Source organism: Stegodyphus dumicola, chromosome 12 (genome assembly GCF_044657685.1).
Source record: "Stegodyphus dumicola isolate Sdum_Otavi_A_Nest chromosome 12, ASM4465768v1".
In the NCBI taxonomy this organism is placed as follows: domain Eukaryota; kingdom Metazoa; phylum Arthropoda; class Arachnida; order Araneae; family Eresidae; genus Stegodyphus; species Stegodyphus dumicola.
This window is the reverse complement of record NC_140779.1, coordinates 36,878,315-36,894,868: the sequence shown is the minus strand read 5'-3', so window position 1 is coordinate 36,894,868 and position 16,554 is coordinate 36,878,315. Positions and strand designations below refer to the sequence as shown.

Sequence of the window (16,554 nt, the reverse complement as noted above, 5' to 3'; positions counted from 1 at the left end):
AGGCTGTCCATTATTTTACTTTAAGCACAGTTTGTGGCAGGAAATACAATTTTCACAAAGATCTATGGTGAAAAAAATAGGCAAGAAATCTCAGTCCTATTTTATATAAATTCGGATAATAATATTTTCATCCTTATTCATAATTTTGATTTATTCTTAGAATGATAATTACTTCCACCCCTTTGTCCAATAATAATTCAATAAGCTGCGCCCAGTCAGTGGTTGAGTGGATAAGGCCATTGAATAATAGGAGTTCGAAGTGGGCTGGATTCCATGCGAACAGGTTGGCTACATGTTTAGTTTTCGAGATTTTTCCCATATATAATGTGTATATGAACCAATTTATGTTAAAAGCTCTTCTCGAAGGCATCCCTTCCCTTGGGCAGATAGCTCTGGAGTGCTTTGTCCTATTCAAATAACCCAAAATTCAATAAACTGAATGATTTTGTTAGGGGACATGTAACTATTTAAGTTCAACAAAAGGGTTCACAATCCATTTTTACGTATTTTGACTCCAGAGATGTTCATATTCAGGATAACACTTTTCATACAACAGTGAGAATTTCAAGTTAGCTGCAGTAATACTTGAAACTGAAATATGGGAACAGAAATCATCCGTTTACTGAAATATCTCCCTCACAGATTGTCGATTTCTACCAGTTCTGTTGTGAAATGTTAGTGAGGTATCAACTTGCATTTTGAAAAATATCTGGGCCTTAAAATTCCTAACCTTTCAGAATCTTTTTATGACCTGCCTTTTTAATCATGGAAACTGTCTTTCTCTTAGTCATGAAAACTCCTTGCCTCTGTGTGACATTTATGATTTAAGTTTTACTAAGAGTTAGCTTCATATTAATTTCTTTTTTCTGTGCTTTCTCTTCTTATGATACTCGCTCAGAACAGAGACCTATTCAAGTTTTATGACAAGGATCATAATTAAAAACTGGGATGTAATCTTAACCGGGACCTCATCGGAATTTGGGTTCTTTAGGTATAATCGCGTCGATCCTGAAGGCTACTGCCAAGTTGCACCATTTCGCCCTAATTATAGATAGTTTGCTTTAATAATAAATATAAATTAAGTATGGCAAAGCGCTCTAGGGCTATTTGCCTAAGGGGAGGTATGGCTTCTTGGAGCACTTTACTTTCTAAGGAAAATTGGCTCGTATACACGTTGCAAAAAACGCATATGCGGCTAGTCTGTTCGACGGAATTCGAACCAGTGTCCAGCCACGTTACCGCTCGGCGTATGGTGGGTCTCGCAATTGATCAGCACGACATACTAACACACTCATAACATCTGCCCTTTCGTTTAAGCTAACTCCAATTGATTCTTGATAAGCCGCGTTTTTTTTTTTTTTTTTTTTTTTTTTTTTTAGTGAACAAGAATATAATTAACAGTTATTGCTGCATATTTTTCCTCTCGTCTTGAAAAAAATTAATAATTAAAATTTGGGACTTGCCTTCTACATCTACTGCTTGCTCTAGCTGTAGCTTATTTTCAAACATACTTAATCTTATCATCATCAAAGAAGAAAAGAAACAAAAACATGTAATTAATGGGCACAATATGGTCAGCTGAATATGGCCGAGAAAACAGTAACAGAGTGGAACAATTAACCTGAGGAAAGTTTGTACTTATAACGTTCCCAAACAGAGCTTCCGGGAAAATCGTTGGACTTAAAAAATAGCAGAAATCAACGAAAGACTTTTACGAAGCGCAGAAACGAAACAGGTCGAATACCGATTGTTTATTAAATTCCCCCGATGGTGGCAACTTCTGGCGTTCTGGCTAGGACCTGTTCCTGGACAGACTCGACTTCTGGGGTAAATAATCAATCCCCACAGTGACTAGAACAATCGTTTATTGATGGCAGGCTTAAGCTCGGCAGGGACCATACTGGTACTGTCTCTGTCTTGTCTGCCCCATGGTTGTGGGGACGTTACATAGTTTGACATCGAAGGTTGTTCTTGGCTGCTGGTGGACAGTCTACGACATATCTTTGTTAGTGACTGCTTTCCGGTCGCCATTGACATCTGTTATTTTTTCCTAGTCTATGTGCATCTAAAGCTGTCCCCCTGGGTTAACCGGGGATTTACGCCTCTAGGGGTTGGGTCATTATAAACGTGTAAGGATATCTTAAGCCTACGTCTGGGACCACCTACTCGCTAGTGTACTGTTTATTAAGTAAAGAGCTATTAGTATTCCTTCAGAATTCCACAAGAACGATTAACACATCTTTGGCGGGACCTCTGCCATCTTCCATGGTTCGATGGTTGCCAACTTGCATGTTCGACGTGATAATACGTATTTGTTTCGAAGTTCTGCCGTCTTACTGCAGAAGCTGCTTACAGAATAAGAATTCAGAACTACGGAAGATTTGGGGAAATTCGGTAAGCGCTTTTCGTTCCAATGCAAAGTCTTATAGATCTGAGTAGGTTTTTGTTTGTTGTACTCGCTTCTTAACATTCAAATACTAGTAGTAAGTAACTGCTGTTGTATGTTCACAAGAAATGTGTAGCTTAGTTTGTTTCTATTTTTAATTGAATTTACCCATAAGTCATCACAAATCAAGTTTTGCTTTACTTTTCTCATTTTGTGTGCTACTGTAGAACAACAATAGAGGCGATAACTCGCAAACACAATTTCTCATCGTCAACCGTTAGGTTCCAACACAAGTACCGGTTAGTTTCTACGTCGTAGGAGCTGTAACTGGCGTTTATATTTATTTTCGGAAATTCGTAAAAAGAGTCTGTTATTTCCTTTTCTGTACCATCAAATGCCTCTCCATTCTAAGACGTATGAAAAAAATCAGCTCTTAAAAAATAAAATTTAAAAAAAAAAAAAAAAAAAAAAAAAAAAAAAAAAAAAAAAACACCTGAAAAAAATTTTTTTTTTCTTTTTTTGTCCTGGCTATAAGTGTTTTGGGGTGCTTAATCGGAACATTAACTTTCTGTTCATGAAGCACAGTTTTAATCGGTGTGATTTCTGCACACCGGGAAATTCGCGGACTTCCGCACACATTTGGGAATTTCCCCATGTTAAACATGTCGCTTAGAAGGTTGATTTGGGACATGTTTGCTAATGAAATCAATGAAAGAAAATCTTTCTTATATTAGCTTTTAAATATATAGCAAATTCTCCGCCTCATGCTTTTAACCTAGAAAAAACTTTTTTCTGCTTTGATAAATATAAAAGGTTGCAAATTTTCTTTTAAAATCAGTTTTTATTTATTTTCTTGTTTAGTTGTTTTAAGGCGTTTTTTGAATCTTTTGACGTTCGAAAAATTTTCTTTGACACCCTGGATTTAAATGAACGTATATTTGCTATACATTCTCTTAATACTTTGATTTATACTGTTAATGAGGCATTAATAATTTCATGTATCAAGCACTTGATTCATACTTGCACCTATGACTACTGTCTAAAAATTGCTCTTTTCAGTTTTAAAGTGCATTATTTAATTCACTCACAATCCATGATACAGTTGCTGTTTTAAGATTATGGAAGCAATTCTCAATAAAATAACAAAAAATTTCGGGTAGTTGTACTCCCCCCTTTTTTAGCATTCTTCGTAACAAATATCCAAAGGAATTCAACAGTTTTTAAAAGGCAAGTGTACTAAACCAGTATTTTTGTTTTTTGGTGCAAGATCTGTATTTGTATAATTTATTCACTTTGCTTGTATTCGCTCACTACTTTGAAGTGAAATTTCCAGCCACAAATTATAGCCATGTTTACATTCTTACATTCGTTTGCAGTGCCGACTTCAGAATTATGTCTTTCCAATTCCTTATCCTATTCTGGATACAGTTTGCCTCCCAGACGGTGTAGAGATAGGGAAGCCAACTGCGACCCGGAGAGGGCATGGATGTAAATCGTCTGTCCTCATAGAGGTAACGGTGGTCGCCTCCATAATAAAATGTCCACTACTTCTGGCACTTAGTAGTGGCAAAAGCCGAAATGGCTAGTACTCGCCATTAAAAAAGTCTAGTTTTCGTTTTATCACGAAGTATGAAAAATATTGTTGGATAGCTATATTTTTCAGAACTTTTAAAACACGTGCACGGTACACGATTGCATAAACTGTTCAGGGACTTTTAAGATTCATTCAAAGAAAAATAATGCATCCTTCATCTGGTCATTCTCAGAAGCTAACAATTATTGGTTAAGTAAAATTATTCTTCCTTTCTCTTTTAAAAATTTTAAATGAAGAAAGTTTTCACTGTTAGGATGGAAAACCATAGATATGGAGTAATATCTTATTTTATAAAGGTAACGAGAAATATTGTATGTGTTTAAAGAAGACGCTTCTATACAAAAGTCTGCGTAAGGGAAGTTCATATTCAAAAACCTTGTTATCTTTTTTGTCTTTATAAGCTGTATTAATTAATCTTTTTACTTCCTTGTACGAAGTAAAAAGGAAGTATTGTAATCGCGAAAAGTTTCAGGCAGCATATTTCAACGAAAATATCCATTTTGACCGCTATCGAATGCAATTTAACGATGTTTTTGCGTCATATCTGTACGTAAGGACAGAATAAAATTCTCTTTTCCTTCAAAATTATAAAACTGCTTTAAAATGAATTCTGAAGAGAATTTTTCATGGCATCTGTACGAACGTATGTACGTACGTATCTCGCATAACTCAAAAACGAATAGCCTCAGAACGTTGAGATTTTGTATATAGGACTGCTATAACATGTAGATGTGCACCTCGTATTTTGGGTGCAATCGGCCGCACCAAACGTATATAAATATATTTATATATATATCCACTCTGTTACCCGGCTCAGAGTGATCTCAGTATCTTTACTCTCATATGTTTGTAAATTGTACATTTTTTGCTTTAAAAATGATTGCATTATGTTGTTTTTATCTTCCGGTTAAGGATTTTATGCCTTTAGTAAATCTGTGTGCAATATTTTTAGAATTATCAGCAATTTTAAAGTTGTTTAATTGCCGCTAAGCCTGTTTTTAATGGCGGCCATTGATGCTTACATTTGAAACAGGAGACTAGTGGATTTGTTGCCAATCTAGAGAAACTTAGCTTCGCAATAACAAAGATAACGCATTCATTTATTATTGCCAATTAAATCATACTTAATTCTTTCTGGAATTTTTTCGAGGAAATAAGTGTTTGAGATTTACTTCGTAATTTGTAATATAGATATTTTGAGTTTTTATGTATTTTTGCCTCTTCGCGAAGTATTAAATGAGAAATACTCAATCGTCTGTGAAAAACTGTTTCTTTTTTTGTTTTGTTTGCTTAATTTTTTTATACATCATTCTAGTTTTATTATAGTATTTGAATAGAACATGTGGCAACGATTAGATAATTCTATTCTTTAAATGATATAAATTTTGTGCATTATGAGTTATAATATGAAAGAAATATATAAGTTAACTGTTATATAATTATTGGATTATATAACAGATAACTTAGTTTCCGCTATATAATTATTAATACTGTTAAGTGAATCTAACGCCAGAGTGTCGCTATGGTAAACAAATACTAGAGTGAATTTTAAAGAAGGCATTTATTCTATTGTGGTTTATGCGCTGTCGGCGAAGTAGATTTAATTCAATCCAATAAGTTTAAATGAAATGCAAGAAAAAATGCGTATAATTTAATATTCCAATACAAGGAAGTCATGTGGCGTACACATCAGATTTTTTTGTTATGCATATGAATTAATTACGGATCAACTATAACCAATAATACATGAACATTTTCTAATGGATCTGAATAGAGGAATTCTGCTTGCTCTCCATTTTTTGCCCCACCTTCGTCAGGACCCTTATTGCTACTCCAAAGCATAGCAATGATCATTTTTTAATATATAAAAGCTTTCAAAACTTCTCAGTACCCAGCCAACTTTTCAACTGTTATTGATAGAAGACAGAAATTTTCAAATGTTTATAATGGTAGTTTCTTGTTAATGTCTTTCATTGAGATCCTTTTACGTAAAATGGTCACAAAATAATTTTTATTATGACCTGATCTTGATATAAAAACGCAAAATATTTCGGGGTCTTCACGGACCACCTATTCTTAGATCATCCAATTTTCTATGCGTGAAGATTGATTTATAATTTTCAAGATGATGTACTATTCTAGATGGTACTGTTCTGTTAAAAGCATACGGACATACTTTTTTCCATTTTGCTAAAGAATTGTATAAAAAATTCTTTAAAAAAATCAATAAAAGTTTAAAAATCACTTTTAAAATAATAATTTACAATAAAATTAAGAATAAAATCTTAATACATTTCTTATGTAGTCAGCTTAAGTGTGGAATTATTTTAAAGTTTTATTACTGCTATAGAAGTATTGTATAACATTTATTGTATTTTTTATAATTGTTATAAGATGAGCTATTTTTTACCCTCCGTATTTATTTATTAAGGTTTTGCGTTTTTCAAAGACAACAACGATTCATCTGAGACGTTAAAATTATTAAGATTAAACACAGATTTATTACTTTTAGAAAAGATTGATAATAAACAATTTTGCAAACTGGAACAATTTCGAATAATTTAAAGTGCTCTTTCTTGTTGCAAGTGGAGGATAGAGAAGCAAGATGTCATCATAAGGCAAAAACTTTTTACGCCAGCACTATAAATATTTAAACACTGGCAAATAGTCATAAAATTCTGCGTTACTTAACTACATTAACAGCTTGCAAGAACTCACAGTTTTAACAGAAAATCCTCCACGAAGGCATCGCTTTCCTTGGGTAGATAGCCTTCGTGTGCCGTAGTCAAATAAACCAAATCAAACCTCATTGTTCTTATCAATTACTGTGATTTATTCTTTTAAGCTGCATCTTATATGTCGAAAGAAATAAAACTTAAGACAATATTTTATCCAAAGTTATTTTTTATTCAAATTTATAATCGGGCTATTTCAATCCCCAGCCCAATATATATATATATATATATTTATTTATAATGTATGTATATTTATGTCTATATAAATATGTACAAAATTGTATTTACACGGAGACCTTATATTGGTCTGTACAAAAATATATCCACATAATACAATAGTATCTTTTTGAGTACAAATAACCACAAATATATACAACAATGCTATTTTCAGTGCATGCGATTTTGTTCTACAACTTTGCACTGGTTACCACAGTCTTATCTTGCATCATAATCTTTAACAACTTTTTTCGGCTCTACCATTCATATCTGAAATTAAAGAAAAAATGAAATATAGTTTGGAAAAGGAACAAAAGCACTTATTTCTATAAAATACACGCAAGAATACATACAATAATGGCACAAATGATTCGAAAAGTATTTGTAGGGAGTCATATGTCAAAAACTGGTATGAGTTATAATGCGCGAAAATTCATATTTATTTTTTATCCTCTAAAACAACTTTTGGTAGTAGGAAGTATCATGACTTATTACAAATGAAAACTTGACAAAAAATATTTAATTTTATCTAGTACTTTACATAGGGGGGGGGGAATTGACAGCTTTCCAATTTTTATATTATGCCCAAAGAGGCTCCCTTTTTTAATGTTTTGTAATTTATCTTTGCACATAAACTATAAAATTAAATTCAACAGCAATATCAGAAATATTTAAAAAGAGCATATCTTTTAGAATTCTCTATACACAGTCTCGCGCGCTGGAGATAAAAAGATTTGATTTTTTTTCCGTGCAGTATTTCCATTGCTCGTTCTGAAATCGTTGAATTTCTTTAAAAAGTTTTACAAAATATGAAATAGGCAATAAAAACAAATTCGAAATTGAAAATTCGGGCTTCCAGGTGCCCGGGTTCGGGTGAGTGGAGAATTACGTTATTCAGAATTTGATGGCTCTAAGTACCGTTGTTTATTCACAATGCGAGTAGCATATATATTCATTCATGAAGATTCTTCACTACCTAATTTCTTTAAATATAATACAGGGTGATAATATTTGGTGGCAACAATTTTAAAAGTGAAACGCCTTTTTATAGTGGAACGACGAAAAATACCAAAACGAAATTAATAGCCCGAGTAAATTTAAATTTTACGCTAATAAAAAATAAATAATTAAAATAAAGTATGGAAATTTACCTGGTATCTTACAATGCCAAAAAAAAATCTTTTCATACGCCTATGATTTTCTGAGAAGCCTTTAACCCGTAATATAACCGGCCTATGAAACTATAGCTGCTTGTATACTTCATGGTGTAGTAAGACCAAAGATGAAAAGTATAAATATCCAGGCAGTCTCAAATATTAGCCCTAATCAGCATTTCCAGACAAGCCCTTTAACTTATTTATCACCGCCTACATCATTGTACAAATTTCTCAATCTCTGCAAGTCCATTTCTTCCAGTGTCACCGATTAATAGACCCTTCAAGCAGAAGCGCGCGTAATTACTCTGCAGACCACCACCAAATAGCTGCAAAGGTCGAATCCAAGTTCAGGAACACATTCGTGAGCAACTTATCCATATCAGGTGCAGGAAAGCGAGATGAGAGGCGTGCCCGACTACTGGGCAATTATCCCAGATATTTAACAACTATTAAAACTTAAACACAGTTGTAAAACCGTAAATTATGTCTGTACGAAAACCCCGCCCAGTGAGGCCCATCCATTGCTTTTTTGGTACCTCCACCCAAAGTTTGCGTCAACACCCACAATACGCAAGAAGGAATGGGCAATTTCAATCACGGAAATGATAACATCGAAGCAATGATCTATTTCATCGTCAGCAATAATCGAGATTATCCGTTTGGGTTTTGAGCTATTGCTTGAAAGGCTAATCGCATCTTTTCTCCACTGACTAGGATGTGGACGTTTTCAGTAGCATAAGGAAATTTTAGATTCGCATCTATGAAAAATGCGAGGCAACAAGCTGAGCAGAGGACTCGATATATTATGAAGTCGAATATAATACAATCAAAGTTGATACTCAGCAGATATTTCGTTACAGTCTTTGGTTTTGTAAACAGATGTTTACAACTTTAACTATTGTTTTCCAACATTTTTTTTTTTTTTTTTTTAAATAGTGCTGTTGTTGTCACTAATCACGCATGTCTGATCAAGCCACGACATTCGTCGCAAGAGTGCACATGATGTTGGAAAGAGCCTTGGGCACCATACCACCCTGGGGACGGGACCCAAGGTCTCCCACTCTTCTTTCTCTACCACCAACCTCTCGAGAAGGCTTTAGGCTCGCTGCATATTTTGAGCCTTCCCATGCCACACAGACACTGTACATTTACAAACATCTAAGCCATCTCCGGAATTCAAACCCGAGTCCTTCGGTATGGCAGTCAAAATCACTAATCATTATCCTGGTTTTCTGCCTTTAAAATGCATGCATCCAAATAAAACAAAACCGTGAAAATGATATTGTGCGTATCTTCACGAATTGTTTCGTTTAGCGGCACTTGCGCACGAGCCGAAAAGCAGGGACTCTTGCGCACAAGAAACATTCATTGGTGGATGGGTAACAGTAATTTGTATAGTTCAATAGCAGTTGTGCACAAAACCATCTTTTTTATTATCATTCGATAATTTGGTACAAGGACCTAAATTACTAATTTGCTTTACAAAATGTTTTAAAGAGAATTTATTAAATAAATAAATAAAAAAATCAGAACGACTATCAGTGCAGGAACGAACACTTCTTACGAAAAACCATGTGAACAAATCCCAAGGCTGATTCATTGTTTTGGATAAGTTGTGTGGAAGTGTCACATGGGTTCATAATTAGTTACACCTGTTATAAAATTTCATATTTCTACAGGGATGATGTGCGCAGGTGCTACTTGTGCACAACTGCCACGTGCACAAGTGTCACATCATCAATTTTTTAGTGGCACGCGGTGAATTCGCTCCCCAGTTTCTTAATGCAGACTATCACTACCGGGGACATTCTAATAAAAGTCTGGTTGATTAGCATAACTCGTTTAATTTTGTTCTAAATGAGAGATATTAAAAAGCTATATACGTAGTTCACACAGTAATTCTTAATTGGCCCTTTTCAATGCTTTAACTAGTGATGAATAATTAAGAAAGCTAAATCAATGTTTTCTGTTTTGGTAATTAATTATTCAAAACAGTTAACAAATTCTATAGTTATGACTATAGTTTAAAGAAATGAAGTTTAAATGTATTATGCAATTTTATTATACACATTTTGTTTACAATGAATATGTACAACATAAAAGTGTTATACAATTTTATTTAAATTACATTTAATGCAATTGCTGCACAGTGTTTTGCTAAAATTTTCATGAACTTCCCAGATTTTACATTTTGAGTCTCTATGCAATGATGGTGCTGGTGGTCTTTTATGACGCAAAGTCGAAACTTGCTCTTTTTCTTTAAAATGTCTATTTCATTCTTAATTTGTTTCTTACAACGACATGAAATTTTGAGTTTGATCTGGATGCAAACAAGTGCTATTTAAACTAGTTAAAAACTTCATTATATTGTTTAGGACATTTCAGGTACTGAGGTATAGCAAGAAAGTCCACGTGTAGATAGTTTTGACAGCTACAGGGAAAAGATGACGATCTCTGACGATAGCCCTTGCACAACCTCCTAGCCATCACCTCCTGCATCCATCATCAACAGCTGCATCGAACTGAAATTCGATTCGAGGCCACTTATCTATTCCGGTGCACGTCCAGAATCCCCATTTCTCAACGTCAACAAGCCCAATTCCTCACTCCTCCTCAAGAGAACAACTCAACTCATCCAATTGATTAGCCATTGGCCCGGCGGCTACCGCAATACAATACAAATTGGTGCAACAGCTCGGCGCGCTTCGATTTCCAAGGGAGTGTCCGTCTATCCGAGAGAAATTAACGGATGCAGAAACGATTGTGGGTGGGTGGGAACCATATAGGTGCTGTGATTGACAGCTTTCGAGTGGGAAGTCTTATTGCATTTGGTCAATGGATGGATGCTTTTGGTAAGGTATTTTTTGTGCACTAATCGGCTACACCCTAATTCTTTTTATTTTCTTTCTTATCCTTCCATAAGGTATTGGTATTGTACCCTGCCCATCCTCAAGGCAACGGTGGAGCCGAGAACCACACCCGCATATTCCCTGACCCCTAACCCACACACCCCACTGATGAACAGAGATTTTAAGGTTCATAATTCACAACGCGTCTCTTACAGGAGTTAATGGTTCTGCAACTACGCTTTTATTCCTCACCGTTCTTCTTTCCTAACATTGTGGGAAGCTATATGACAGCACTGTTCATCGATGAAGTAAACCCAAAGGAAAATTATAATGTTTTCAAAACGTTATTAATTGCTTTCTGAAAAATATAAATATAAAAGCAAAAAGTAGTTCTCATAAACCATACGCAAAACGTTTATGGTTAGTGAGGACATTTGGAAAAACACAATGCCTGGTGTCCTGTTAAAGATATAATGAAATGTTTAAAGGAAGCCATTGAAGAAACTGCAAGAAAATGAAATTTTTCCTTATGAGCATTGGTTATTATTGTTCAAATTTGACCTTTACTAAAATTTTAAAGGTGGCGAAAGTCATATAACTATGAAAACATTTCTTTGTTCATACCAAACCTGAGAGTTTTACGGATGATAGTAACGTTAAATGGTTATCAAAAGATTACTGTATTGAATGTCTCATGGTAGTTACCGAATCAGTGAGGTGTTCCTTTATTATTTTAACTCAAAACTCACTGATGAAAAACTGATGATCAAAACTCACTCATAAACTGAAAAAAAGCTACCAGAGTTGAGTTTATTAAAGAATAATGTCAGCCAACCACTGAAAACTGTGCATATAAAGAATTCTTTTTTAACGAGATATGTAGTTTGTAAAGTATGCTATGTCTGCAATTTTATGTTGAATTTGCTTTTTAATTAAAACAGAAAGAATGTATTTCATTAAGAAATGTAATCATTTCATTAAAGAAAGGAAAGCTATGAGGGTGTAACGAAACGGACAGAGAGATAATTTCCGATAGATAATAACATTTTCTATGACATGATCTAATGAAAACAGAACTCGGACACCAAGACACCAGACTTGTACAATGGACTAAGGGAAGAAAAATTTCACACAAATGTTCTTTGGAATGTTTCAAAAGAGACAAGAAAGTAATACGTTTGACACTTACCGGCTGCCGTTCACGTCCTCTTGCGGAGAGGTCGTCGGGCGGACAGGTAAGAAGGCACGTGCCGAGACCTCTCGAAGAACGAGACGGGAGAAATAGCATCCAAGTCTCGATTGATGCCGTCGGTCCTTCCTTGCTTTTTCAGTTGGTTATTCCTTTGGACTAACTGGCAAACCAAGTCTTTGATATCATCGAGGTTTAACTGATTAACGTCCACATTTACACCTGAAAGCAAAAGAATCTCATTAATAATTTAAGTTTTTTTAACTAGCCTTGAACTTAACTGAGATAACTTGTTAACAAATTTAGCCTTCCACAAATGGAAGAATATATGATTAGTTCTTGACAAACATCAATGGAACTATTCATTCACAAATATCCTCCCCTCCCCCAAAGCAAAAGTGATATAGGTACCTGTTAATGTTATACCGTAAAAATGCAATGAAAACTAGAAAAATCAAGGGTTAGAAGACCTTTTCCCTAAATGTTTTTCTGTTTATTAGAAAAGCAATAGCTTCCAAATAACATTTATCAATACTTAGTAGAAATTTTAAGTAAAAGTTTGTTAACCTCTATAATCTTTCATAGCGAGTGGATTTACGAGTGAAACTTATGAATTTCTCCGACAAACGAGAAACTTATAAACTGAGATAAATGGAGGGAGAGGTGAGAAAATATAATTTTGTAATTATTAATGTTTAAAGTTAAGTTTATAAAAATCCGATTTTTTAAAATTTAGCTTTCCATGTCTTACTTTCTATGACTAGAAAAATAAATTATCATTGTAAACATATGAAAAAAAATTACTAATTGTTGTTAATTCCATCAATATTCCTTACACATAAAAACATACTCAGATATTACAGCAAGAAAAAAGAACAGATTCTATCTACATTTGATCAGTTCGGTTTAATTGGTTGCCTCAAAGCACTCGATGGCTTTCTGCCTATGAGAAGAGATGCCTTCGTGGAGGAATTTCTAAGAGAAACTGGCTCGTATACACGTTACACCTGAGGAAAACCACGAAAACGCCCGTGTAGCCAGCCCGTTCGCGGGATTCGAACCTCGTACCGAACTAGCAGTGTTCAGCGACTTTACCGCTCGACCGCTGCTGAGCCATTATATTAAATTAAAAAGGAACTAAGTATTAAAATTTAAAATAAAATAAAATGGAATTATTTTAGACTGACGTGAAAATTTTTTGCTTCATTGCTAACATTAGTGCTTGCTTTTGATCTGGTTTGATTTAACGTATTAAAGATACCAGTGAGAAACTAGATTGTTCATATTTCAAATAACGTAATTGTTTTTAATCATTATTTATTATTATTTTTACCATTTGTGAATTGAAGACTTATGTAAATTTCTCTTAACATATTCAAGATATCTGTTAGCCTTCTGGGTCGCCCAAACAAAAGTTAGTTGAAAATTAACAGTAATAATTCAACACACAACTATTAACACTGGCATTGATTGGAAAAGCTGGAATTTTATGCATACGCATCATTGATACTTTCTTCCAGCTGAAGTCCTATTTATTTACTAAAGTGCAAATGGAGAATTAAAGGAAGAACCGACGTATCTAAATAGATTCAGCAGTTGCGCTTCATGTGTTTTGCAAGTGTATGAGAGGGGAGGGGGCAGAAGTGATAGCAGAAACCCCGACGTGGGGAAAATGGAAAAAAAAAAAAAAAAAAAACATCGACTGTGACGTAGCATTTCTTAACAGATGGCAAACGAAGGGAAAAATCAAATACCTGTAAGAAATGACAATTATAACATACGTAGGAAAAACTTTAAAAAAATAAGTAATAAAGAAAAAGGCGACAGGATAATACAAAACTAGCTGGGTGGTTCAGTCTAGTTCTCCGTTTCGGAAAAATGACCTCTTTAAAAGCTTTTTCATTTTTTTCCCCCACTTTGTTATTGCCGCATTATTCACGCACGCATTTAAAAACGTTAGAAGAAAGTTTATGTGTCAGGTACGACCGCATTTTTTTCCACGGATATAATTCTGATTGGTTAGAAACTGGCCTTAACAGACCAATGACTGTTATGTAAGGCGTGTACAACACTTGTTTAGATTGGTCTGGAAAAATTCTTTTGTATCAAAGTAACGAGAATGTAGATCTAAGGCATTATTTCGTTTAGATCATTACTATAGCTCATTAACTTAACTCATTTTTACGACCAGTTTAAATACTTATTAATCTAAATAAATCTATATGGAGAGTTATTCTTATAACTCTTTCAGTACAAGTTTTCATGGTTTGGTATATTTTTTCTTAAGCATTTAATAAGATACCTAATCAGATAATTAACTTTTGGTTTAATTAAAAATAACCTTCAGAATACATTAGTTCTTGTTCTAGGTTTTAAGCAATTTCATATGAGAAAAACCCCAGCACAAAATTTCTTTTACTTCCTTGTAAGAAGTAAAGGAAGTATCGTAATCGCGGAAACTTTCGGGTATCATATTTCAACGAAAATATCCATTTTGACCGCTATCCAATGCAATTTCACGATGTTTTTGCGTGACATCTGTCCGTAAGTACAGAATAAAGAACTCTTTTCCCCAAAACGGGTTGCAAAAAGGATTTAAAATGTATTCAGAAGAGTTTTTTTTTTTTGTGACATGTGTATCTATGTGTTTCGCGTAACTAAAAAAAACCAGAACGTTGAAATATTTTATATAGGACTATTATAACATGTAGTTATGCACCTCCCTTTTTGTTTGCAATCGGCCGCACCCAAAAGTATATATATATACCCACTCTGTTACTCGGCTCAATGATCTCCGTTTTTTTTATTCTTATATGTCGGTAAATTGTGCATTTTTTGCTTTAAAAATAATTGAATTATGTTGTTCTTATCTTCCGGTTAAGGTTTTTATGCCTTTAGTTAATCTGCATGCAATAGTTGTAGCATTATCGACAATTTAAAAATTGTTTTAAGTGCGGCTAAATTTATTTTCTTTCACCACAGCAGCCATATATTTTTACATTCGAAACTTAACAGAATAGTAAATTAAGTCTGTTTCTGCACTTTCAGTGTCTTTTTACTGTGTGGGACCAAAAGTAAACTTTCAGTTTTGTGCATCGAAAAATCTGTCTTCTTGCACGCTGGTCGAATCGCTTGTTTTTGGCGTAGAAACTCTAATTTTAACAGTAAAAATTATTTTTTCAATTGTTTTAACGGTGTTTGGCGTTTTATATTTTTCCATGTTTTACAAATTTTAAAAGATATTTTGAGGTTTTATGTATTTTTCCCTTGCCGCGAAGTGAGAACCGAATTAATTGAATAAGAAATATATCTCTAATAAAATTCGAGGAAACAACAAAATATTAACAATATAACTAACATAGTACGCGCGTAAAGTATCATGGAAAAGAGCATGAACTGCAGTATTTATTCACTACCATTTTCAATTGTGGCCTGAAGAAGAAAAAAAAAGGGGGGGGACAGGAAATTATGGGCTTAAGTATCACATCCGCAATTACGGTTTCTTGATGGGAGGAAGCACCGAGTTAAGACAGGCTCAATTAGAATGGATTGGGACGTCGTTTTATCATTTCTCTTACTCCGTGTCTGAATGCTTATCTTTATTGAACAAAATTAGATCTAAAAGAGAATATAATGCCTTCACGTGGTTTTAATTTCCTTCGTAGAAATGTACTCAAGATGTTATGCGAGAAGAAGCTTCACTCTGAATAAGAAACTTTCAGTAGCCATTTCTCAATTAAAATATTAAAAAAAGCAAAAGCTGAAAGCTTTCAGATTTAATATTATGCACGAAGGGACATTTTTTAACGTTTTGTGTGTTACCTTTATTTATTAAATATCATGTTCTTCGCACTTAAACCATACAATTCAATTTACCAGCGATATCACAAAATTAGTTAAAAAGAGCCTATCTTTAGAATTTCCGGTAGACAATCTCGCGAGCTGGAGATAATTTTTTTTTTTTTTTTTCCCCGTACAGTGTTGCCATTGCTCGCGCTTCGAAATCGTTGAGTTTGCTCATCAAGAATTTTTTAAAGTTTTGCAATATATGAAATAGATAGTAAAACAAATTCCAAATTTAGGATTCCAGATACCCATATTCGAGTGGAGGACTACGTTATTCAAAATTTGATGTCTCTGGGTGCCGTTGTTTTTTCACAATGCGAGAAACATAAATACATTCATGCAGATTCTTCGTTACTTAATTTCTTTAGATATAATGCAGAGCTTTAATATTTAGTGGCAATAATTTGAAAAATGAAATTCTCTTTATAGTGAACCAACGTAATTAATAACCCTTCTGTGCAAATTGCCCCTTTGGGCTAGGTTAGTTGTTGCAATGTTCAACGCGATAAACTTACCCATGAGCTCCTTGGGTAACACTGTGAGTTTGGAGAAATCTCATAAAAATGTTTCTTTGGATGGTCA

General features: G+C 34.1%; 1 protein-coding gene across 1 annotated transcript in view; it reads right to left on the bottom strand.

The window, feature by feature from the left end:
• Positions 1–6,866: 6,866 nt before the first annotated feature.
• The window catches only part of LOC118189018 (uncharacterized), a 46,362-nt gene continuing 36,674 nt past the window's right edge, over positions 6,867–16,554 (bottom strand). The window contains exons 4-5 of the mRNA XM_035359549.2: positions 12,127–12,348; positions 6,867–7,201 (exon numbers count right to left, since the gene is read on the bottom strand). Of these exons, the coding sequence (XP_035215440.1) occupies positions 12,137–12,348 (212 nt within the window). The 3' untranslated portion in view covers positions 6,867–7,201; positions 12,127–12,136. The remainder of the gene's footprint in view (positions 7,202–12,126; positions 12,349–16,554) is intronic.